We start from the raw sequence: 26,273 nt of genomic DNA, 5'->3' as shown, positions 1-26,273 counted from the left end.
CTTCCCCGTGACAGAGTGTCTGGCAGGGTCTGGCACAGGCTCCACATCCAGGGCCCCTGCAGAGCTCTGCTGTTGAGGAGCTCACAGACCTCATGGGGTGGATCTACAGCTCAGGTTGTTCCCAGAGGGTTACAGACCTTGGAGAGCCTCCCAAACCTCCACCAACACCGAAAATTGGCACTTCTTTACCAATAAGACCTTTGGGGCCACAGCTGGGCTCCTGGCCCATGATCATGGAACAGTTTGGGTTGGAACGACAAAGAAAGGAGCAGGCCCAAGATTTGCCCATAAAAAATGTTTATTCCTTAAAAATACAGCATTCATCTGCAGGGACACAACTATTCAAAGCATTTTTTAAAAGGGTTTTTATCTGCTCCCAGTGTGGCAAGCGCTCAGTGTTGGGAGCAGGGAGAGCAACAGCCCACGTGGGAACAGCCTGGTCCCAAGGGAAGATCTGCGTCACCCATCCCTGGCTGTCACCTCAGCAGCCCAGGGTGGATTTCTCCTGGGAGAAACCTCAGCCCCTCTGGAAAGGCCCTGGGACAGGGAAGCAGCAGGACCCTGGGGTGCTCCAGCCCTGAATCACTTCCACAGCACCAGCCATTGCCCCACAGGTCCTGGCTCCTCTCCCTTTGGCTGCCCCCTGGAACAACCTGCCCGGTCTCTGCAGCAGCCGCAGCCCCCTCAGACCCCCAGCAGGTGGCTCTGGCTGCCCACGGTGCCCTGGCCCCATCCCAGCTCCCACCCTGCAGCCAGCAGAGGCTGGCACCCAGCCAGTCCCTGTGCTGGGGGAGCTGCCACGTGGGGAGCCCAGCCCTGTCCCCCCCAGCCCACGCCTTCCCTGCCCCCGGGTGCTCCAGCCACGGCTGCTCCCAGCGCTCTGCAACCGTCCTGACTCCTGAAGCTTCTTCCTCCATTTTCCCAAGGAGAGCTCTCACTGAGTGCAGGCCACCCTGCTCTCTCTCCACCTGGCTGACCCCAAGGGACAGGTGGCACAGGTGCCACATTCCCACCCAGCACAGCAGGGCTGTCTCCTCTGTGACCACCCTGGCTCCCCCAGGGCCTGGGGAGAACTGGTGCCAGGCTCTGCCAGTGACAACAACAACGAGGAGGATGATGGTGCAGGAAGAAACACAAGGGATCTGGAGAGACCTCAGAGCCCTGGGGTGAGTGGGAAAGGAAGCAGGAGCACAGGAGTGCTCTCCTCTGTCCTCCCTATTGCAGGGAATGGTGAGGGGAGAAACAGCCAGCAGGTCAATAGCTGGCTCCAAGCCTGGCTTCACCAGTGGAATTTTGGGGTTTTGGATGAGGAATTGGTTCACACACAATCAGGTCTCTGGGCCAGGTACACAGAACACACCAGAAATGTCCCTGTACTCACCTGGGCACTACCTGGGCCTTGGCACAGGGTGGAGAAGCACCTAGCAGGATGACACCAGGGTTGGGAAATACCTGAGAACAGGAACATTTGAACTGGGGCTTCTCCCCCAAAGTGAGGTGGGATCAACAGCCCAAGTGAAGGGCACCAACACCTGGGGCATGGGGAACAGGAGGAGGGGCTGGAACTGTGCCAGCTGCCGTGCTGGGAGCACATTGGGATGTCTAGAACAGGAATAACTGCACAGGGTGACTGAGAGCTCTGCCAGGCTGGGAACGTGAGGCTGCTGTGGGCAGGAGGATCCAGAGGGCTCCAGGCAGGCTGGGATGGGCTGAGCTGTGCTACCCTGCACCTCTGCACAGCTGGGCAAGAGCATGGCATGCACTGGGAACATGAACAACAGGGCTGGGAAGGATCAGGAGCAGAGGAGTCTGTGCTGCTTGAACTTGGTCTCCAAAGCAAAGTAGGCGAAGGAACTGAGTGGTAAAAATCACCAAAAGTCAGGCTGATGTCGCTCTTCTCCACCCACATCCCCAGAAAATTAAACACCCTTCCCATGTAGAAGATTCTGTACAGACTGACCCAGAGCATGAGTGGCACTGCCAGAATCCCCCTCAGCCCCCACACCTCAGCTTAACTGCTAACAAAGAGAACAACAATAAAAGAAACAATTCCTTGGCTCAGAGGCCCCTGACACATCTAAAACTTCTCTTTAAACATACCTTGGCTTTTACTAATAGAAATATCTAAAAAATGCTCTTTTTTCCCTTTTGGTGATCTAGAAACCAGAAGATGCCCCTTTGTTGTTGCTTCAGGACAGTCTGTGGCTGTTCCTAGCAGAAGGAAGGTCGAGGAGGAGGAATTTGGGCACACAAGCACATACAACATTGGCAGAACACAGAGTCAACACGCTGTGCTTCAAAGGGTCAGGCAGGAGCTTTTTTCCCCAAATATACTGAACAGCACTTGCCCAATAACAAATAACTGATCAAAGCAGCTGCAGAACTTGGAAGTTCTTCATGTGCTACTCTGGACTTGGTTTCACTTTTACACTTTGTACCCCGAGGCCGTGATGTGAGGGAATCATCAGGAACAGAGGAAGGAGCATCCCAGGTTTTCTCAGCATCCATATCCCACTGTTTCCAGCGTTCAGTCAAAGCTCAGGTCATTTTCAACCCATCAAAGCCACAAAACTTCCACCTCTTCTCCAGGCTGGCCCCAACCCCGCTGAGCTCCTGCCGGAACGTGTTCTGCAGTCGTGTCATGAGCACCTCCACCTCGGCCGTGCAGATCTGGGGAGCACAAGGAAAACAGCACTGAAAGGGAAGATGGAGGCCCTGATGGCTGCTGATAACTCAAACTCAAACACGTACGTGGCTGAAGCTCAACCAGGCCTTCCCTGAACTCCTGGGGATAATGCTGGGACACCAGGAGCCGTGACAAGAGCTAAGACTGGGGTTGCACCACTGCACAGAAGGAACTGAGGCGAGCCCCAGGTCCTGCCAAGCCACGCTCAGGGCTACAGGCAACTTCTGAAGGGCTCTTCCACAGCTCCAAACCACCTTGGATCTTAATTTTTGTGCTCTCTGCTGATCTTCTTGGTGAGAATGATGGACAGGGAACAGGGGAAAGATATTCCCCTTCCTTTCCTATTGGCAGCTTCAAGAACAGGTCATACTTCCAAGTACTCCTCCTCCTCCTGCCTCACCTCAGCCCCAAAGGTCTGCTCAGGGTTAAAAATAACATCCCAAACTAATCTGAACTCCTGCAAGAGTCAAGGAGGAGACAGAAGAGCTCAGAAGGAACACAAAGGACAATGGAAATAACCCTAAGTGTGAGTGAACGTGATAGACTGATGCCACAGCACAGGTTAAATAAAGGGTGGGCTCTGCACAGGGGTTCTCCCAAGCAGAAGCTCCCAGAAGCCCTTCTCTGCACTGTGGATACCAAAGAGGAAGTTGCAGAAAGCAGCTGAGTGCTATGATGGCAGTTCTGTAGGAGTTCCAAACCAAAATAAAGGCAGCTGGTGGCCCAACAGACAAACCCCAAGCTAGAATGAGGAGATAAAATTATTAACTCTGTCTTTATAAGGCTGCAGTGAGCAAGGCCAGGGAGCCGTGTTTTCTTAGCAAAGGGTAAACTAAACACTCATTTATATACACAAGCAGCTGGATAAGTTCCAATCCAAAGACAGAATTCCCATGACTGTGGGGCCTCCTGTCCCTGGGGCTCTTTAAGGAAGACAGCTGGAGACCGGGATAGGGGACAATGAGATTCCTTCCTAAAGGAATGAGATGTAACTCCTTCCAGAAGCCTTTGCACAGTTGCTCCCATTTACTCCAAAAAGGAGCACAAAGCCAGCAGGACATGGGACATTGGGGGTGTAGTTAGTGGTGAACCCCAAAGCTGGGCTGCTTTGGGCAACCTGGAATAGTGCAAGTGTCCCTGCCAGGGCATGGAACTGGATGGGCTTTGAGGTCCCTCCCAGCACAAACCACCTTCCTATCATCCTGAAATTCACCCCATGCCCCATTCCCCTCAGCAGATTTCTGCAGGGAGCAGAGCCCAGGCTGTCCCACACCCACCTTGCTGTCCAGGCGCTGCAGGTAGGAGCAGATGTACTCAATGCTGGCTCCAAAGGGATGCACGTGGAGAAACGTTGAAATTATCCCTGGGGAAAGGAGCACAAGGTCATTGTCACGGGACAAAAGGCAGCTGGGAACACCAGCCCTGTGCCCCTGCAGGCAGCCACACCCTGACCCCAGCAAAGCCCAAGGTTTTCCTCAGTTCCAGGACTCCCACCTCCCTTGGGATAAGCAAAGCAGCCAGAGGTGGGCAGGAGGAGTGCAAGGTCACCTTGAAGCAGCTTCCCCCAGCTCAGGGCTCTGGAATCACCACCGAGCCAGCACAACTCACCAACTAAGAGAACTTCTCGTTCAGATTTCACAGGGCTGTTGCTCAAGGTCTTCTCCACTGGACATTCTTTCTCCTGGCTGCAGGCACAAACTCTGGACATGCTGCTCTCCTGCAAAAGCCACAGGACACGTTCCAGACAACCTGGCACACCAGGGACTGGCTTGGGCAGGCTCCACAGAGCGTGCAGGGGTGTTTTCCTGGCTTTCTGAGTCACTGCATCCATCACTGCTCTATCTGAAGTTTATTTTCAAAAATGCTCCCAGCAAAGCACAGCTGTGTCCATGGTGCTGGGCATCATCCACCAAGTGAGATGAAAAGGTCACAAAGCTCAGCAGATGCCACCACACACCCTGCACCAGCCCTGCTCCCTGCCATGACGTCTGCTCCACAAGGGCCTTGCTTTAAACAACAAAATACAAACCAGACCGTGGCCTTGCCATGACTGATTAAGCTACAGAGGTTTATTTCTCAAATGCCCACACTGACACAAATGGGATTAATCAAGTGCCATGGGGCTGCACAGGGCTTAGGATCAGACTGTCCCTGACTTGAGTTTGTGGTACTGAATTAAAACAGAATTGGGCATAATTTATTATCCCTGACATAAACACAACAATGCAAAGACGGTGGCTGCACTAAAAGCAGAACTTGTTTTATTCCCTAGTTTTATGTGGAATTCCAGTGGCCTGAGAGCTGTAGACAGCTATAATTGGGAAGAGCTCCCAGTGACCAGTGAGATGGGCTGGAGGGAGGCCAGTGACCAAGATAGAACAGAACAGTCCCCTGGGTTTGCTCAAATTCTTACACCAGTGCAGTTCTCAGCTCACAGGGCTGAGCCTGTGCCCAAATGGCCTGAGCTTCCACATTTGCTTCTAGAGGAGAAAGAGCAGCTCTGCCCTGTGGAAGCTGAGCAGGGACTGCAGCCCAGCAGCTACACTGCAAACCCACAGCCTGCCTGCTCCTGAAGATCACAGAATCATGGGATGGGTTGGGCTGGGAGGGACCTTAAAGCCCACCCTGTTCCACCCCCAGGGACACCTTCCACCATCCCAGAGCAGCAGCTCTTGGACTTACATTCCCTTGGCAGTCAGCTGCATCTCCCTCCTTGTCCTCTTCATCTGCCATGCTCTGCTATATATGGGCAAAGAAAGGAAAGATTACTGATGATAATCTCTTATTTTTGTTTTGAAGATCCTGCTCTGATTATTACTGGAATACACAAAACCATTTTTAGTTAGTAGAAAGGCATTATCTTCCCTAGCTCCTGGCAAAAAAGTGGGACTACAGATGGAAAATGAGACAAACCCAGTCTCTGGCTCTGTTGGCCAAGGGGGAAGTGCTGCCTCATGCTTCTTTTGTAATTGTGTCTGTGCTATAGAGAAAAGAACTCGGCAAGTATAGAGTCAAATCCACGATAAAATCAGAGGGGATCAAACCTGAGAAGCAGCACTATGGATTTCTGTTTGGAATACTGCATGGATTTTTGTTTGGAATAAACCCAGCAAGAATAAAAATACTAAAACACTCACAAAAATTTCCAGTTCCCAAGTGTTTTATGGAGGGTAGATCAAAACATGCTCCTAAACCACAGTTGTAAATATCAGTGTCTGATAACTGAGACCTTTTTTGTTGTCTTTTAAAAGCTCACGCTACAGAAAACCCCGTTCCAGCTGTGACACCCCTGTACACTGCTCAGTGACAGTCCTATTGTATTTATACAGTTGCTGAGATTGTCTCACAGGTACATGAAGCAACTGCAGGTCCATTCCTGACAAACTGCAGGTCCATCCTGCAATTTGACAAGTAATTTTTCCTCACTTTCCAAGGACAGCTGCTGGAACCAGGGCTGGGCATTCCCACCAGGAGTGCAGGACAGATGTCCTTCACCACAAAGGTGAGGACTGCACAAGGAAGACCTGCATGGCACATACCTGCTCCTTCAGGTTTTCTAGTAATGTTTCTATTTTAAGTTTGTCTTCTTTCACTTTTTCCAACTCAGCTTCTCTCTTTTTGTACTCCTCTTGGACTTTCAAAAGATGCTGGAAGAGAAAAGATAAACTCTTAACCTGCCTTCTACCTTCTCAACCTGCCTTCCACCAATTATTGGTCAAAGACCATAAAATTTAGAAGGGCTTTTCCATGAAGATCAGACAGATCACATCCAGAAGATGAAATATAAAAGAGGGATCCACCTTAGAAACACCTTTGCATATTAGCATAGAAAAAAACACAGTTGTGTAAACATGGGGCAGTGATTCTATCCCCAATGGATGGGATTTCCCATTTCCTAACTCAGATGGTTATGGACAGACTTGGTACTTTGGAAATCACAGTAAAGAGCACACAAAGAATTCTTCAACTATGGATTGTTTCCATGGGACTTCGCAGCTCACACACAATCCCTGGTATCAATATTTTCTTTGGGTTTTTTTTTAGCAACACTGGACACAACAAAGGTGCTCCCCGCTGCCAGATTGGATCCTGCTAAAATCCTGCTAAAATGTTTTTCCAAGTGTTTCTGCCACCCATCCCAGCCTCTTTCCCCTGCAGCACAGCCCCAGCTATGAAAAACTCCAGGCCCACCTTCTGCATGCCCTGCAGAGCCTGCTGGAGGAGCTTCATCTGCTGCTCCTTGGTGGTGTCCTCGTCCCTGGAGGCCTTGCCCTGCTCCTGCTTGAGCAGCTCCACCTCGTTGCGATAGGCGTCCAGCTGCCAGCGCAGGCTGTCGTTCTCCTCCTTCAGCGCCTCCACCTGCGACACCAGCGCTGGGGACAGCACAGCAATCAGCACAGCAGGGACAGCAGGGAACCCCTGGCTGCCCTCCCCACCCTGCCCACGGGCTCAGCAGCTCGGGTTACAAAGGCTGAGCACACAAAGGAATGGCTCCAGCTGTTTGGGATATCGCAGGGCTGGAGCCCCTCTGCTCTGCAGCCAGGCTGGGAGAGCTGGGGCTGTCCAGCCTGGAGAAGAGAACGATGCAGGGAGACCTCAGAGCCCCTCCCAGGGCCTAAAGGGGCTCAAGAGAGCTGGAGAGGGACTTTGGACAAAGGATGGAGGGACAGGACAAGGGGAATGGCTTCCCACTGCCAGAAAGAAACCACTGAAGAGAAGCACATTATGAGCTGTAAAAAGGGATTTTACCTGACTCTTCTGTTTCTTTCATCTCTGATGGATCTTCTATTTCTTCATCAGACATTTCCATCTCCTCCTCTCTCCGAATGCCCATCAGCTCATCATTGTGGATGTTACGGATCTCCTGGGGTTCAGAAGCAGAGAGGGTTTCAATACAGATTGCGAGGAACAGGTTGGCTGAATGAAAAGTTCCTGAAATCTAGGTCTGCAAAAAACAACTCCAGGACATGACTTAAAAACTGGCACAGATTATTAGATCAAGGGCAATATCCAGCACAAGTCACTCTGTCAGAGCTACTGGGATTACAGACCCTTCCATCTCCCTTCTGCTCTTGTGATGAGGCAGCTCAGCCTTGCCGTGCAAACCTGAGGAACTGGAGTCAGCCCTAATTCTCTGGAGCCAAAAGTCCCAACCTGAGCTGGGACAGAGCAAACCAAGCTACAGCTGCACCTCTGCATGTACAGGGACCTCCTCAAGGTGACCCCAAAAGGCTGAGAGACCCTTTAGCCAGCATCTGCTATCTACAATGAGGTAAGAGACATTTTAAATTACACCTAAAAATATACCATATTCTAGAAGCATTTTTATAAATATATAAGCATCTGCCAAAATCTGCATCAAAAAGCTGCATCTTGTGGCTTCCACCTTCCTTTAAGAGCAGTCCCTAAGCTGGGGAGAGCAGAACACTGAGCCTGGCAGCTGAAGTGCTCCTGAAAGAGGCCTCACCAGTGGTCTCACAGCCTCTTCCTATAGGGAGAACTTACCTTGGAACAAAAGACAGCTCCAACTGGAGAGAGAGCTCCCACCCCAGCCACAGCCAGTGGTCAGAAGGCAGGGAAAAACAGGAGCACTGGGCTCAGAGTGAATCTGAATCAGCACTTGGCTTCTCAGGTGCAAAAGAAACCTTGGCTCCTCTTTTAGCTGCTACAAAGGTTTGACTCACTGGGATTGGAAAGTCCCATAGGTAAGGGACTGGGATTGGAAGGTCCCACAGTCTCATGGGGAGATCGCACCTGGAAACTTCCCAGGACAACGTGGGCATTTAGTGTTCGAGCACGGTGGAGGATTAACCACCTGCTTGGTACCACAGGGCCCTGGCTGGGCCTGATCCAGAGTCTTCCCAGGCTGCAGCTTTGCAGAAAAGGGGCCTGGACACCCCAGTCCACAAGGATCACAGGCCTGGACACCCCAGTCCATAGGGATCACAGGCCTGGATACCTCCAGCTCACAGGGATCCCAGGCCTGCACATCCCTGGCCTGTGGTGATCACGGATCAGCAGCCTCTCAGCTTTGCTGAGATTCACTCTGGATAGTAAATAATCTTAAAGGTGAAAGACACCTCCTGGCTTTGCTGGGATAGACTTGCTTTTCAAGTTTGTAGTAAGGAACTCAATATCCCAGACAAATGCAGAACCACAGGAAGATTTACACTAGGGGTAAGCAATGACAGCCAAAGGGAACAGGACAGGGTGGAGGAGTGGGATAAAACCTCATGAGACTCAACAAGGCCAAGTGCAAGGCCCTGCACCCCCAAGGTGGCAGCTGGCAGCATGGATCTCATCAGAGCCCCCAGGACAAACACCTCCCCACCCATCACCTCCCAATGGACACCCTTTCTTTACCTTAGCTTCCTTATTTCTGACATTCTGCCTGACTCTCTTATCTGATTTTACAAAATCTTACTGGACTAAGAACTATTTTTCCTCCTGCAGGAAGAGCAGTGGGAGTGAGAAGCATTCTTCCATCAGTTCCTTTCTGATCACCATTTTTAAACCATACATTTCATCATGTCACTTCATGGAAATAAACACACAAGCATGAGAACATCGTCCCTCAAGCTTTCCAGGCTGTTCATCTGCAATTATTTCCACCTCAAGGTGGAAATATGACATAAAATGTGATAAAATATTCTGACGAAACTTAGAGCTGCTGTTTTTTTAATCTCTCTAGAAATCCTTCTTGCTTTAATATCAGCAGAAAAATCAACATTTATCAGCAGTATTATGACTATTATTGTGCACAACTTCCATCAGCAGGCAGGTCTCCATGTATTGCTACTGGTGACACAAATACCAAGAGAAAATTTATTACCTGTACCACAAGAGCCTCCTGAGTGATTCCCACCTCACACTGTGAAGGAAGGTGTTGTTATCCGTGCGAGCATCGCGCAAACTGAACATCAACATCCTGACAAGCAAGAGACCGTGCTGGAGGATCTAACACAAGAAAAGATTACCAACCTCTGCTTGCTTGCACCACACGCTGATGTTCTTACGCTGAGCTTTCGTGAAATGGTCCCAAGCCTTTTGTTTGGAGGCAGAATGGTACACGGCCACTATCTGCTCGACTGGAGTGGCAAATCAGCAGCAAATCGGGCCCGAATAGCATCCAGAGAGGGCGAACAAGAGGAGTAAAGGAGTAAAAAAGTGGAATCAGGCAGGTGGTTTGGCTCCCCTTTTCTCATAACACTGCACTGTGCTGATGCTACGCTCAGGGAGGGGGCTCAGTGTCTGGAAAGAGCCTTGTGGGCTTCACCAGGCCAGTGCCAAACGCTCACAGAGCAACGACCAACTGGGGCAAGGGCTCTGCTCTCAGCTGGGAAAAAGGCAGGACACGTGGGAAAAAAAAAGGCAGCACAGGTGCTGAAAAATATCCAAATATGCTGTGTGAGGCTGGCTGGGAGTGTAAGTTCAGAGGGGCAGGACTCACCTCTGAAATGGGGTGATGAGCTACAACCATGAGTTGGCCTTTGGACAGTGCCACAGGCCTGTGTGAGCTACAGGAACACGACCAGGACCAAAGCAAAGGCACCAGCCATCAACCATTCTGTGTTCTGGGATTTATTCCTTCTGCTTCTCCAGAAAATTTAGAGGATTTGGAATACACAAAGTGTTTCTCCTTGGCTGAGAGCTCACCCATAGCACAGAGCACATCCACTTGATTTTTTCTATGCTTGTGATGCAGTACTCATAATTCTCACAAAATAAACACATCTCCCTGCTCGTTAGAGTAACCTAAGAGTGGCTGAGATATCAGTCTTGGTTTTAGAGAGTGGAGATACACACTAGTCTCTATTACTACTTACTCTGCAGTGCTCATTGTAAGTCCCACTGGACCGTGTGCCCGTAGTTTTTACCATTAACAGAATTAAAAGGAAAATAATAAATTAAAAAAAAACAAGTAAGAGCTAAAATTACTAGATACAAAACCAAAAGTTAAGAAGGTTTTAAAAGCTCAAAAGCTAGGCAAGGGGTTCAAAGAAAATTAGTACAATTGTGGAGAAGGTACTTGTAATGAAGTAAAAATATTCAGATTTACTAAAGCAAGGACGTGTAAGCAGCAATGAATGGTCTGAGAAACTATTACAAATCACATCTTGGAATTAATACAGTCCATGCCTCTTCCTTGTTTTCCTGGTTTTATAAAGTACTGGGATTTGAAAGACCCAGGGTCTGCAACAGGGTGTTGGAAGCACTCTGCTGCTCCTACCTTTTGCGAACAAATCCTGCACACTTCGCTGAGGCACCAGATTCCCAGGAACTTACCTTGTTTGTGCACAGGAGGGGTTGAAAATGTGACAGAAATAATAACAAGATGATAATTAAGAGGAAACAAATTCAGAATTCATTCTCTCCTCCCCCCAGATGTGGACTCTTACTCCAGTAAAAAGCACCACAAGGGATTTTTGCCAGGTTAGTGCCGTGTGATTCCAAATCAGCCGGAGCTGCACTGAAGAGATTTTTGCCACTTCTTTTCCCAGAGCCCTTTTAGTGGGGCCCCTCCAGATTCTGGAAATGAAGAGTATTCCTTACACCACACAACCAGCATCCAGCTTGGAGACACTACTCACACTGCACCAGGATCCCTGAGAGAGCCAGTTTGAACTTCTCTTTAGCTTCTTCCATCTCCTTCTCGTGGGCCGCCTTCTCGTTGACGAGCCTGCGTATGTGGCTGTTGGCTGACTGGATCATGGAGTAGAAGTTGTTGGCAGTTCTCCTGTTCACCTCCCCGCGTTCTATCCAGGTCAGCAAGGTCTGGATGGCTTCCGAGAACTTGGTGTCATCTGCAGGAAGAAAGGACAACTTTACACCACAGCTCTTGGGGTGGCCTGGGCAGCTTTCAGGGGCTTTCCTTGGAGCTGAACTGCTCCTTCAAAGGTCAGCATCCTTCAGGTGACTCATCACAACTCCTGGAAGCAGGGAAGGATCTGAACAGGTGGCTGTACAAAGGAAGGCAAGTCCAGCACCAAGCTGGATCATCTGCTGAGGTGCAGCAAGAGGAGGAACAAGCACTAGAAACTTACTGGAAAACGTCACATCTACTGAGATGGAATCTTTTGTGAAAGGAGATGACCTGCAGCTCCAAAATCATCAGATCACACATGAATCTCAGGCTTCCAAGAATGTCTTACATTAGTCCTTCCAACCAAAATTATGTGGAAGAAACTTGTACTGAACAGTTTTGATTTGCACAAGTTTCCTGCACTCAACAAGTTTGTTCAGCCTTGGGAAAAGAAGATTTAAGGGAGACCTCATCACTGTGTCTTGAGGAGGGCCATGAAGATGGAAACTCCTCTTTTACAAGAGACTCATGTGGAAAGGATGAGGGGGAACAGGTACTCCTGGAGACAATTTTTCACAACAGCAGCATTGTGGAAGAGCTGGACTCCCCAGTACTAGAGGCTTTCAAGACTGGGCTGGGCAGAGTGTTGGGCCATCTAGTCTAGACCATGCTTCTGCCAAGAAAGGTCAGGCCAGGTGAGCCATCGGGTCCTTTCCATCCTGAGATTCCACAAATATGATTCAAGGGGTGTTCCAGATTGCAAGGCAAGATGTATTCTATTACCATCTACGTGGCAGATTGTCTTTTGTCAAGTGAGCAGTTTGCTTTATCTCTCTCTTTGAGTGACCACAACCACACCTCCCTCGGGAGGGGACATTGCTGATAACAGCTATTGAATGTCACTGCATGGCTGATAAAAACTATAACATCCTGTGACCGTGGTCACAGGGGTTTTCAGGATGAGAGAGAGACAAGAATGTTGACTCCATGATCAGAAGGCTTGATTTATTATTTTATTATATATATACTACATTATAACTATAGTAAAAAGAAAAGGAAGCAAAAGGTTCCTCAGAAGGCTAGCTAAGCTAAGAATAGAATAGAAAAGAATGATAACAAAGGAGCTCTCTCAGACTCTGTCCGAGATAGCTCAGTCCTTAATTGGCCATTAATTATAAACATCTAAGAGGGGCCAATCACAGGTGGATCTGTTGCATTCCACAGCAGCAGATAATAATTGTTTACATTTGTTGCTGAAACTTCTCAGCTTCAGCAGGAAAATCCTAAAGAAAAGATTTTCACAAAAGATGTCTGTGACAACATCCCATTGTGAGACAGCCTCTGCCCAGAGGGAGGAGCCAAGCATTCCTACCCAGATATAATCCAGAGGTTTGAGACACCAGCACGGCTTCTCCACTGGATTCCCCAGAGGAACAGCAGCTGCCTCTCCTTCCCCTGGATCTTCAGAGGAAGAATCCATCCTTCTCTACAGGATCCCTGCTCCAGCAGAACCACCCCTGACACTGCAGGAGGGCTGAGCCACAATTCCAATGGGACTGCTGCCAACACCCTGACCCACAGGGTGTCAGGTTGGATTCTGACTCTGGCAGTGTTGTTATTGTGTACTGCATTATTTATTTTATCCTCTTATTTTTCTTCCCTATTAAAGAAGTGTTATTCCTGCTCCCATATTTTTTGCCTGAGCGCCCCTCAATTTAAAATTTATAGCAATTGGGAGGGGTGGGGAGGGTTTACATTCTCCATTTCAGGGGAGGCTCCTGCCTTCCTTAGCAGACTCCTGTCTCTCCAAACCAAGACGAGGGGGTTTTTGACCAAAGAAGGAAGATGGGGGCAGAGCTGCTGTGCACTGACCCCTGGGGCAGACAGAGCTCTGCCCATCCAGCCCCTCTCACCTTTCAGCTTCTCGGCCACCACGCTGCACTCGTGGTCGGAGTAGTGCACGACGGGGGGCGGCGAGGGCGGGCGGAAGCGCTCCTCGGCCAGGCGGCGCCGGTGCCGCTCCTCGCGCGCCAGCATGCGCTGCTTGCACTCCCACTCGTACAGGTCGTCCCGCGCCTGCGCAAAGTCCACGTGCAGCCGCCCCGTGTCCTTCTTGTCCGTGCTGGAGCCCAGCCGGATGCGGTAGCCTGCCAGGAGGGACGTGGTCAGTAGGACTGGGCACTCACCTGAGGCTCCCATGGCTAAAGGAGCCCAGAGGGTTTGGCTAACAGGGAAAAAACCCCACTAGGGCAAGCCAACCAGCCAACTAAAACCCCACTAGGGCAAACCAACCAGCCAAATAAAACCCCACTAAGGCAAGCCAGCCAGCCAAATAAAACTCCACTAGGACAAGCCAACCAGCCAAATAAAACCCCACTAAGGCAAGCCAGCCAGCCAAGTAAGTTCAGCCCACCTGGCAGCAAATTAGGAGCAAACGTCCATTTTTTTAGGCACTATATAGAGAATTAGCTGGATACTTATCCATGTAAGATGGAAATAGACTCTGCACCTCAGCCCAGTGTTTTGTAAACATTTTCAAGTGACAAAGCATTGCTGCCTTTCCTCTCAAGAGTTGTTTTCATTATTTAGGCAGAAATGCAATGGCAGCAGAAGGAAAAGTGACACAGCATCAGAGAAATCTGCCCCAATTCTATTGTTCTGCCTATAACACACCACCACAGTTCTGTTCCAGAATTTTAAGCTTCCCTCTGAGCCAAGCACACCCACCAGACAGGTAAAGTGCCTTGTCCACCATGAACTCCTCAGCAAAGCGGATGTGGCAGAAGTTCTTCTTGCTCTTGCGGATGGCTATGACCTCCCCACACTGCTCAAACACCTCCATGATGATCTGCTCCGTCCCGTTTTCCGGCAGGCCTCCAACAAACACTGTCTTGCACCCTGGGGGCCTCTCTCTCGTGGCTGGAGGGGGAAGATCTGAAGAGAGAAAGCAGAGCAGGTCAGGTTTTGGGTTGCCAGAACACACTCCTTCCACCTGCTCCTCTCTCCTGAGAGATGACCACACCTTCCTGGCTTCCTCCCAGCACACACCTGGCCATGCCACACTCAGATTATGGAGTGGATCCACAGCACTGCTGAGGTGCTGGATAAAAATAAGCACATTCACCAGCACGTTTGCAAAAAAAAGATCTTGGGAGTCTACACTCTCCTGAGTGCAGGAGGTTCACTAAGCTGCTGTCAAAGAACACGAGCAGCACCAGGGGCTCCCAACTTCATCATGGAAGGTGCTACAAAATCACAGCTTAAAAAACTGTCCTAATGTAAATAACATATAAAAACATACTCAGGGGATTCTTTGTGCTGCAACTGCACACACTCCAGACTTGTGTGCTTGAGCTACACCTTACACTGCACACAAGAATCAAACCATGAGGACTTCAAACACTCAGTGACTGGAATGGCTTCTTCCCCAGACCTTATCAATTAGCAGCTGAAAAGGCTATTTCTGAAAATGGCAAACAGTGACAAGACCAGGCTTTTCCTGTTGCTCTGTCACTCTCTTGCCAGCAATGAGTCCCAGGAATGGTCCTTTTCACACACACACCTGGGTTATATAAACAAAGGGATACCCTATAGAGACAAAGCACAAGCAGACAGTTACGTGGGTTAGGTGGGAAGAGAGTGCAGCTCTTGCAGTGGATGATCTCCTTCACAGCCGGCATGTCCGGAGGGATGGGAGGTGGGACAATCCCCAGGCCTGGCATCATGGGGTTGATTGGAGGGATTCCAGTCATCATGCCAAGAGCAGGATCAAAATCTAAATGGGGGAGAGAATAAGGGAGTCAGGCGTGGGGGGTAGAGTCATACAGTGACTGTGAGCTCTGACAGCAAACAGGGAACACTCCCACGCATGCCGGTGAAAATCAGCAGCATGCCAACATCAAACTTTAGATCTGTGCCCTTAAAATAATGTTTTAAAACTATTTCATTGCTCATTGCCACAGTCAAGTAACTTTTCTCCATTAAAATAAATTATTTCCTTCTCTCCTCTGTAGACACTGGCTCCCAATTAATGCCCAGCCCCTTCCCAGAGAGGTTTGTCCACAAAAAGACAGCTGTGACATATAGAAACAGTGGAAAACTTGACCCATTTTGGTTGTGTTAAGTAGTTCAGCAGCACAGACAGTTGTGACACAGGCTTAAAGGCATCAGGAAGAATTTGTACATGGAAAAGGCTGCCAGGCATTGGAAGGAGTGGAGTCCCCATCCCTGGAGGTATCCAAGATGTGGCACTCAGTGCTCTGAGCTGTTGACAAGGTGGGGATCAGTCACAGGTTGGACTCGATGTGGAGGTCTTTTCCAATCTAAATGGTGCTGGGCTTTAGGGCATCACCTCACCAAGCAGACAAGTGCAGCAATAGCAGAGCTAAGAACCTGCCATTTCCTCGGTACTTTGAAACACAGTCACAGCAAAAACACACATCTGAGGCCAATCCTCTGCCATCAACCAGCGTTTTTGGAGGAAGGGACAAGAAACCTTCCTGTTCCAACTGTGAAACATGGATGAAGGAGTACATGGGAATTGTATCCTTATCCATGGGATAGGCTGTGTTGATTTTTCCTTCATGGAAGAATGTCAGCAGGAGAATGACAAGGAAACAGCAACTCCACAGCAAAGCCAAATGTGAAACAAGGCCTTGGGGACAGGAGAGAACTCTATTACTGTGGAGAGTGTTGGGGCTGTTCAAACTGGAGGAGAGAAGGTTGTGCTGTCTGCCAACACAGACATTCCCTCCCCAGGTGAGCAGACAGGGCTTATGGCAGGGAAAACATCCTTCTTAGTGCAGCAAAGCACTGGAACAGTCAGTTCCATTCAGGACTTTGATGTCCAGCATCCTGCACTGCTGGGAAATCAGGCACAGCTCAGCTCTGTTCCTGCAGGAGCTCTTTCATCCAGTACAAGATGACTCAGCCATGCCCATGTATTTCACACTACAAGGTGGTCATTTCTGGAGCAGAATTCTCCATGAATTTCTGCCATATCCATTTTGCCACCCTGTTGCTTTCCTCTTCATCTTCCTCCCTTCCTTATCAACCACTGCAGTTCAGTTTAGAGTAACATGCTCCTGGATAGCACTGGTTTCCTGATCTCTGTGTGGAATCCTCCTCCTCCTGCACCCCTGCAGGATACCTAGGGGTACCCCACAAAAACTATTATTTCCATTAAAATACATGTGTTCTCATCTCCTCTCAGTCCAGGTCTCTAAACAGATCACCTGCAGCATGAATGCATTCCAAACACAGCTCAGTGTGTACATGGTGGGTGTCTGCCCAGCCCCAGTGGCACAGGCTGCTCCCAGAGAGCAGGGGAGGCTCAGCTCACCGGGCAGGAGGGGCTGTCCTGTCATGCCCATGGGAGCCATGCCCAGGTTGTTCATGGCGGTGGCCCAGGCAGTCGGGTCGGACATTGGCAATCCCATCAGAATGGAGTCCAGGCTCAGATTTCTGCCACCATCTGTTGAGAGGAACATAAAAGTGATTAAGGGCTTAGAGCAGATCTCAGCTCTGCCCAGCGAGGCTCTGCAGTGTCAGCACCCAACACCAGAACTAAACCCACTGGCAGGGAAGAGCCAGTAAAAAAACCCCCTCAGTGCTGTGCCTCTGGAGCAGCTGGGACCTGGAAAGCACCTTAAAGCACCTCAGTTATGGGTCATCCTCTGCAATTAACAGCTCTAAGGGACCTTGAAGGAGCACTGATTAAAGGTAAGGAGACACTGATTCCTCCCAAGAGATTTAGGAACAAAGGACACATCCAGCAGGTATAAACTGTCAGACTGCACTGAACTGAAGGGAGCTGTCCCAGCAGGATCCTCCCACTGCCATTGAAGTGCTCTGTCAGCTCATCAAAACCATCCTTGAACTGTGCTGTAAAGTCCCTGATTCTCCTTCAAGGATTTTTAACTCTCCAGGGAAACAGCTGCATTTCACCCTCTCTTTCTGCAGCTCAGGGCTTTGCATATCACCTTCCTTCTGCCCCAGGTGCAGCCCCATCCTTCCCTTCTGCACCTGGAACCTCCCTAGGGAAGTTCCCACCTCATTCCTGCAGACTGCTCTGTCCATGCTGTTACATCCCACCTCCACAGCACAAGCAGGTGCCACATTTCTCCAGTCACACTGGTGGGACTGCAGTTTCAGCCACAATATAATCTGCAAAGACATTATTCTGTGTTCCCTTTTTCCCCAATGCTCTGTGAGAAATCCTGAAGCTGGCATCTAGGAAGTTTTCCTTGCACGACTCCTTGATCTGACATTACAATATCATACAGTTCTTTTAACACTTTGATTTTATGACATTATCTTAAATGTGAATGTCTCTAGTCATTCAGCCTGAGGTGTCTTATCCTGCTTTTAATTATGGTCATGATTTTAATCTTGAGATTCTGTTCAATTAGGAAAATACATCTATTTGGACAAGTAAAGAGAATCACAGAAGGGTTTGGGTTGGAAGAGACATGAAAAACCATCCCATTCCATCCTCTGCCATGGGCAGGGACACATTCCACTGTCCCAGGCTGCTCCAAGCCTCACCCAGCCTGGCCTTGGGCACTGCCAGGGATGGAGCAGCCACAGCTGCCCTGTGCCAGGGCCTCCTCACCCTCACAAAGAACAATTCCCTCCTAATATCCCATCCATCCCTGCAGTGGGAGGCCATTCCCCACTTTTCTATCACTATATACCCCTTGGGGAGCCCCCACAGCCCAAGCCTGGCTCCAGGCACAGCGGTGGGGCTGCAGCAGCACACAGCTCCCCCTGCCCACCTGCACAGCCACAGCCCTGCATCCAGGCCACTCTTCACAGAACCCTTGAGTCCTGCCAGCAGTGGAGCTGGCATTGGCTCACCTGGGGGAATGCTGCTCCTCCTCCTCTTTCCCGGGCCACTTCCATCCTCAGCCGGGCTGTCCGACAGCCGCGGGCCAGCGGTGCTGCCCAGCCCCGGGGACTCGCTGCTGGCAGGGTCAAAGGACAGCTGGTTCAAACCTGAAAGAGAAAAGCACATTTAGGGACTTGACTTAACCTGGTTTGGGATGCTTTTGGATCACTGTAGTCAGAGAAATGCCCGCTTCTGGACACAAGCGGCATGCCAGGCCTTGAAGGAATCCTGACTCCTGGCCCCAGCTCTGCCTGATCTGAATGTTACACAATAAAATATTACTCACCAGCACCAATTCTAGCACCCACACAAATCAAACTGCCTGAGTGTAAGCCAGGGGTGCATCTTCCCTGGGCTGAGCAGCATTTCAAGCCTGGAAACTCAAAGGACAGAATTTTTCCCTATTTCTTCAGTCCAGAAACACACTGATAAGTTATTTCAGTTTCACCGGTTGAGAATTCATCTGGAGTGATTTACTTCCAAAAAACAAGGCACAACTGAGAACATCTTCAAAATGAGAAGGTGCTGTTGGAATTTTTGTTCAAGGAGTCTGCCACACAGCTGCTCTTGGTCATTGACATGGAAGGAGCTCTGGGATGCACATCCCAAAAAGGAGAGCTCCAGACCCCCCCAGCTGCACCCTCCTGTCAGGGAGCTGTGGAGAGCAAGGTCCCCCAAAGCCTCCTTTTCTCCAGGCTGAAGAGATGGGTCCAGTGCCCTGAACTGACCACTGAGCTCCTCACTCCACCTTCTGTCACAGGCAGCACTTGCAGGAATGCAAGGCCAAAGGAGCAGTGAAATATCAAGTTTGATTTATCTTTGTCTCAGCAAATTCACCCTGAAGAGCCAATACAGTGGAAAAAAAGAAAAAACCAAATATTTTTTGTGGACCCATATAAAGTGATAAAAATAACGACATTTCTAAGGTGCTCTGTGTTCCAAGGGGAATCAGCAGAATTGAGAGGAGCAACAATGACAATTCCCATCCCAGGGTACTGATGGGCCGAGGCATTTGTACCAAACCTTCCTCCAGCCCCTCTGCAGCCTTGTGATTTCTGTTCCAGAGGATTCCAAGAACTTAATAAACATGGCTGCTGGGTCTGGCTGTAAATAGCCAAGTGGGTACAGGGAGCCTGGCAGGCTCCTCTCCGAGCCACTGAAAGCTGAGAACACAAGAAGCGGCCAAAAAAACAAGGACTATTCAGCTGGCAACAACAATAGTCACGCCCGGCCACGCAGGATGCCTACAATGCTGTGTTAAATATTCCAAAGGCAAAATATCATGGAGGTCATGAGGGCTCAGGAAAACAAATCTGAATGCAGCAGGTTAAAAATAGAGAGGTTGTGCACAGGGAAGACAGCAGGAGAAAGGAAAAGGAGCAGTTCTACACTTACATTGGTGTTATCAATGTGATAAAAAAAGCAAAATTGAACTTGAACAAGAGTTTTCCTGCATTTGGGAATAGGGAAGGATGGAGAGAGGCAGTGGGACAGCCGGACACTGGTGTCACCAGCATGGACAGACACCCTGCTCTGGCTGAAGACAACACTGTGGAGACACCTGGCACTGACCAGCACCTGAATGGACACTGCTGCAGCCACTGCTTTCCAACCCACTGGGGAACACAGGCAGCCACTCACTCCAAGGATTTCCAGCCCCAGTTTGAGTGAGAATCTCAATGTCCCAGCATGTCCCCAGGGCCAGCCGACAGCCAGAAGCAAAGCAGCACCAGCTGGAAGGCTCTGGGGGGAGGCACCAGTGTGACCTGGAGCAGGAGCCTTGTCCTCAGGGCTCACCAAAACAGGAGCAGCTACCATCCACCAGAACCCAACAGCAAACATCGGGCAGAAAACTCCTTGGGAAAGCTTTGCTCTCACTTCACCAGGATGGAGAAAAAGCAAATGTGCCAGTAAGGGGCAGTATGGAGAGTGGGTGATGGATGGGACCTTGCTTGCTGCTCTCTAGCAGCAGTTTGCTCCAAAAATTAAAACAAACCAGAGAGAAGATTCCCAACACACTCTGGAGTAAGAAGCCCCTCATCATGTTAGATTTGCCACCCTACACAGGAAAAATGCTGTGGATAGCAGCCAACTTTCAGACCCACCTGCCTCTCTCCTGTCATCTCAGCGAGCAGCCAAAGCTCAGCCACACCCCACTGGGTACGGAGAACAGGCTCAGAGAAAGCTGAAGCTGCAGGAAATCCTCTCTCCTGGGCTCTGAGCAGGTTAAAAGCTGACAGGCTCAGCCAGTACAGCCAGGAGACACAAACAGGAACATCCCTCTGTCCTTTGTGCCACCAGAACGAGGTGTCCTTGGCCATTCCAAGCTGCTCTGCTCAGGAGGGAAGGCACCAGCACAGGAGCAAACCACAGGGGTTTGCTCAGCATTCCTGTAGTAAGCCAGCCTGGAAAGGCCAAAATAAAATTTCTGCATTTGCTGGGAAATGCTACACAGAAGGTAAGAGGGGAGGAGAAAATCTGGGTTTCCAGCAAGTGTCAGAACTGGTGTCAGCACTTCTAGAGCCATATGTGGCACAGGTGTCAGTGTGCCCTTCATCTCCCTGTTCCTTTCTCCAGGGATTTTCAGAAGAGTCCATTTAAAAATGGAGTGAGACGTGAGGCACTGCCATAATGCAGTGACTAAACATTTAAAAATAAAAACTAGAAGATTCCTCAGCAGAAAAATGGATCAGGGAAAGAAGGGGGGGATGCTGAAAGATGAGCAGAAGGCGACTCTGAGCAAGGCCTCTCCCACAGCACAGCGGGTCCTTGTGGGTGGTTTTCCCCTCTGGAAACAGGTGCTGAGCTCTGCCTGATGGGAAGAGTCCACAGCTTCCCACTGGCCTAAGCAGCACTGACAATGCACAGCCCACTGTCCCACTGGGCTGGGATCAATCCAGGTCTGTGCTGGGGCTAAATACGGATGCAGCTCCCACAGCACAGCTTCAGAGAGGGGCTGGGGAGAGAGGAAAGATCTCAATGTTCCAGGCATAAATCAAGGGAAGTATCCATCCTCACTGGGTCCCATGCCAGACCCGGGACAGGACTCGATTTTCCAATCCTAACAGAGCTGGGCCATTTGCCTTAATGACCAGGGGGAAAATAAACCCCAAGAAGTCCCTGAGGCAAACTGAAAAGGCTGTTTTAAGATCACTCCCATTACCAACAGAAAACACTGGAAATCACAACCAAAACACAGGATTGTGCACTCCTGTGAAACACTCCTGGGACCACTTGCAAACAACACAGCAGCCACAGGGCTGCCACCTCGGGATTTGGGCAAATGGACCCTGCGGGGCTCAGGAACATTCAGTGAAGTGGTGGCATGAGCTCTGCCACAAGCCTGGCATTGCTCTGGAGCCACAAGCTCCAACTGCAGCCTCACTCTGCCCAGGCACTGGAATAGCTTTCCTGCAATTCAACCAGGTAATAAACAGCAGCAACATAAACCTCTGCCCCAAAACACTAATGACAACTATTACCAGGCACTCTGACACTGTCACACACCTAAGAGCCTTTCAATTATACACTCAAAAAGCCTGTGCAGGCTGGTGCTTGTATGGACGTATTTTGGGATGTCCTGGAACCCTGTCTGCTACACTGGGTCACACTTGGGGGTGCCCCAGGTCCCTCTGAACCCCTCAGGTGACATTTTGGGGTCCCCTGGGCTCCTCTGAACACACATTAGGCTTCTCTTACTAAGCATCAGGGGAACTTCAGAAATGGGCTGACACAGGCTTTACTATAAATACGGATTTACCTTTTGCCAACATTGGCAAATTTAGGGAATAAGCACTGCTCAGTCTGAGCAGGGTGCCTGTGTTTTTGGGAATAAACTGGATTCCAGGATACACTGTGCCATTGATTACACAGTTCTCATTTTAAGCCCTCAAGAAATGAACTTGAGAGGACACCAAAGTACATCTGCAGCAATCGATTAGAACACAAGAGAAAAGAGACCAGCAGGGAAGGCAGAAGAGAGGGATACCAAAGCTTTGAAGTTACATCTTGATCCCAATCATTTCCTTTTGGAAACTAATTTCCAGGTTCAAAAACTACTGCTGGGCTCATGCATGCTTCTCTACCCTACTCCTGGCTCAATTATCACTGGTAAAGCCTCCCAAACATCAGCCTGAGCCAGGAGCTGGCCAGGCACACTGATGAGAGCAGCACAATTTTGACAGTGACTTCTGTCAACTCCAGATAATCCTTCAGGGCAGCAGGAGCCATGCAGGGAATCCCAGAACCCCCCCACGTTACCTGCGAACCGCACGAGGAACATGGCAAGATGCTCATGGTAAGGCAGGAGCTCAGACAGCTCTCCCACCGCTCCCAGCTCGGCTTTGTGCTTGAAAATCCGAGTGCCAGGCTGAGCTCCCTCACTCAGCTCCCAGCACAGCAGAAAAGCTGGGACCCAGTGAGAGCAGAGCTGCCCTGGGGCAGACAGGACAGCCCAAGCTGGCCCGGGGCTGGCACCCAGCAGCTCCACGTGTCACCATCCATCTCCTGGCCTGACACCCAGAGGCAGATTCCAGCATGCAGGGATGGAGGTGGATGAGCAGGTGGGGAGGCAATTAACAGCCAGAGCATCTGAATTTGCCAGGGATTTCATCCATCACTGCTCTAAGCACTGGCACGCAGCTCAATAAACCCTGTTTGCATGCCCGAGATTAGTGGCCTTTGCACTGAAAGATTAATTCCTGGTAATCCTTGATGGTAACAGGCACACTGCTCGCTTTCCTTGATTCTGGAAGCTTGTATTTGAAAGAAATATATTAATTTCAGGCAGCTAATTATTCTAGCAGGGCTCTATAAAACTGAGAGACACAAAGAGCCCCTTCCTCCTTTGTGCCTGAGAATGCAGCAGTCAGCAACCCCAGCCAGGGACACCAACCTGCAGAGTTTTCACTAAAACACAGCCACAGCAGCAAAACCAGGGAAATCTGACCAAGTACTGTACGAGCTGTGCTCTACACTCAATGCTGTAACCCAAAACAAAGGAAAAACCTCCTTACCAGCATGTGTGTATATGCATGTGTCACCAGCAGCGACCTAACACAGCCCTCGGTGCTTCCCAACAGTGAAACCTGCCATGCCCACACCAAATTATTAAATACTCCCTGAAATGTTTTCAGGATGCTCACAAGGCTCTGCCAAAGCAGCCTCCCTCTGCACACACACCTAGGAATTCTAACCCTGGCATTTCCAGGGGTGAGCTGCTCGTGCTCCAGGGGATGCAGAGCAGGCAGCTCAGTCCCATCCCTTTCCGTCCTTCCAGACTCCCTCAGCACTCCTGGAGAGCAACATCCAGCAAGTGCCACCTCTGAACAGCGCTCAACAGCTCCTGTTTTCAGAAATATCTTCTGGAAAAGCTCGGAGAAGAAAGCTGATGGGCAAAAGAATGCAGGACTAACTACACAGAGCTACTGGGAAAGAAAAAAAAGGGGAAGAAGAAAAAAAAAGAGGAAAAGAAAAAAAAGGGAAGACACAAAAATAAACTCCAGTAAAGCCAGCAGTCAGGATCATCAGAAAATCCCAGTGCAAAAGCTTGGACTAATGGGCAAGAGAGCCTCATGGAAAGCCAGCATCAGCATGAGGAAGTGCTGGCTGAGAGTGGAGCAGCTGGATGGAATGGACATGCTGGAACTGAAATAATGTCACCAGAAAAGCTGGGGATTAAGGGAGAAATCTCACACCATCTTTGGAAGGTATACAGAATACCTCAGTAGCAACACCTGATCTTTGCAATGACTTGGTGATTGAACCTCATCCCTGCTACGAGCTCCAAACATATGACCTTCAACACAGAAACCTGACCTCACCCCAGCTCCCACACAGCTTTCAGCAACTCAGCTCAAGGGCCTTTCTAATTAGATCCTCAAAATTCCTCAAATAAGCCTTGAAGAAACAGAGAATCCAACCCCTTGACTTCCAGCACAGGGAGGAGTATGGCTGGAGTGAGAAGGAACACAAGTTGGAGGGACAAACTCCTATCCAGGGTCACCTCCATGCTTTCCCACAGTCTCACAGCTCTGCTGCAACTTTTTCCAGGAAAATATGGAAAAATACAATGGCTAATTAATGTAGCTGCAGGGGAGGTAGGGACAGTGCAGACTAATGAGGAGCTTATCCAAGGATTAATGTTTGTGTAACAAATACATGGCACTAAAGAACAAAAACATCTCCACGCAGCATGACATTGATGGACGTTACTGGTAACAGCACACAGCGCCAAAATGTGAGGAAAACAAGAGAGTAAGAAGCACATAAACCAAAGAAGCTCGATATAAATGCTCAAGGAACCAAACAGATGCATGCATGTGCATATAAGAGTTGCAGTCCAGGGCTGTGGGAGAGCTGCAGCCCACGGCAGCTGTGGGCACCAGCATGAGCATCCCCAAAGCTCCCTGTGCTGCCCACGGCCCATCTGCTGTGGCACCACAGCCCCAGCACAGCCCAGCACAGTGTGAGCACAGCCAGGTGCATCCCACCTCGGGGGAAGCTGCTGCCACCCTCACCCCTCACCCCTTCCGTCAACTGCTCATTCTTGGAACACCAGAGGAATTTCTTTACATGCAGCCAATTTCTCCTTGTGCCAATTTCACAGGATCACTGGGATTGAAAGAGACCTTCAAGGTCACCCAGACCCACCAGCACCACCACAATAACCCCTAAAACACACCCCAAATGCCTCAACATTTTCAGAGATGGTGCCTGCACCCTGAGCAATTTCTTCCAAGGCCTGACCGCTCGGTAGGGAAACGATTGTTACTAACTGCTAACCTGAACCTAGCTTGGCACACCTTGAGGCTTTTTTCCTCTCCCCTTGAGCAAACACGACACAGCACAAGGTCCCGACCCCCCCCGGCTGCTGCTCCTGTCAGGGCGCTGTGCTGAGCCAGAAGTTCCCCCCCGAGGTTGCTCCTTTTCTCTAAGCTGAGCTTTCCCAGCTGCTCCGGGTGCTCCAGACCTTCCCGTAACAATCTCCATCTTTTCTGATGCAATTTTAATGTCCTTTTTGAAGTTATTTTAACTACCACTGAACCCAAGTAGTGGCACAGACACTTCCCACGTGGCATAAACTTTCCCACACAGCCTCCCCACCACCCAGCCGGACGCGGAGCCCTGCGGGTGTCCCCGCCAGTCTTCCCGAAGTCGCGACGGCTCCCACGAGGCCGTTCAGGCCCTCCACAAAACTCTCCGGCTGGCTCGGCCGGGCCGCAGGTGCGGAGGAGGCCGCTCCTGCCCAGCGAGCCCTGCGGCCGGTCGGGCAGCGGCAATGGAGAGCGGGGCGGCCCCTCCGCACGCCCGGGCCCGGGCAGAGGAGCGCTCCGGCCCCGGCTGCTCCCGCTGCGGGCCGGCCCCGGCCGCCGCTCGGCCTCTCCCGCCAGGGCAGGGCAGGGCGGGGCGGGGCCGCGCCCGCTCCCCGCAGTCAGGGTCCCGTGTCCCGGGCCCGCGGCCCCCCGCCTCCCCTCACTCACCGCCCGGCCCGGCTCGGCTCGGCTCGGCTCGGCTCGGCCCGGCCCGGCCGCTCCCGCACGCGCCGCCGCTTCCGCCGCACGCCCCGCCCCGCGCGCCCCCGCTGCGCGCGCCCATTGGCGGGGCGGGCGCTGCGCGCGCACCGTGACGGGCACGTGACGGCGTCCGGCGGGGCGGGAGCGCGCGGGGCCAGACCGGCCCCACCCACCGGGACCGGCCCCACCCACCGGGAAGGCCACACTCCCCCGGGACCGGCCACACCCCCTGGGCCAGGACCATCCCACCGGGACCGGCCCCACCCACCGGGGCAGGCCACACCCCTCCAGGGCCGGGATCACCCCCGGTACAGGCCACACATCCCCGGACCGGCTCCACCCACCGGGACCGGCCACACCCCCCGGGACCGGAACCACCCG

General features: G+C 50.8%; 1 protein-coding gene across 1 annotated transcript; it reads right to left on the bottom strand.

Annotated features, from left to right (window-relative positions):
* Positions 1–1,300: 1,300 nt before the first annotated feature.
* ENOX2 (ecto-NOX disulfide-thiol exchanger 2) lies at positions 1,301–25,866 on the bottom strand. Its single transcript, XM_054289621.1, has 15 exons — positions 25,860–25,866; positions 18,348–18,485; positions 16,831–16,962; positions 15,109–15,264; positions 14,217–14,423; positions 13,403–13,636; positions 11,278–11,490; positions 9,668–9,774; positions 7,436–7,550; positions 6,878–7,059; positions 6,226–6,333; positions 5,369–5,425; positions 4,295–4,403; positions 3,964–4,049; positions 1,301–2,670 (listed from the first exon to the last, which is right to left on the bottom strand). The coding sequence occupies exons 3-15, from the start codon at positions 16,925–16,927 to the stop codon at positions 2,539–2,541; spliced, it is 1,803 nt and encodes a 600-aa protein (XP_054145596.1). The 5' UTR covers positions 16,928–16,962; positions 18,348–18,485; positions 25,860–25,866; the 3' UTR covers positions 1,301–2,538.
* Between the last annotated feature and the right edge of the window lie 407 nt (positions 25,867–26,273).

This window comes from Melozone crissalis, unplaced genomic scaffold (assembly GCF_028551555.1).
Source record: "Melozone crissalis strain CALT ecotype California unplaced genomic scaffold, PUWL_Pcris_2 ptg000068l_1, whole genome shotgun sequence".
Lineage (NCBI taxonomy): Eukaryota > Metazoa > Chordata > Aves > Passeriformes > Passerellidae > Melozone > Melozone crissalis.
Note: the sequence above shows the minus strand (reverse complement) of the source record. Positions and strands in the feature narration are given on the sequence as shown.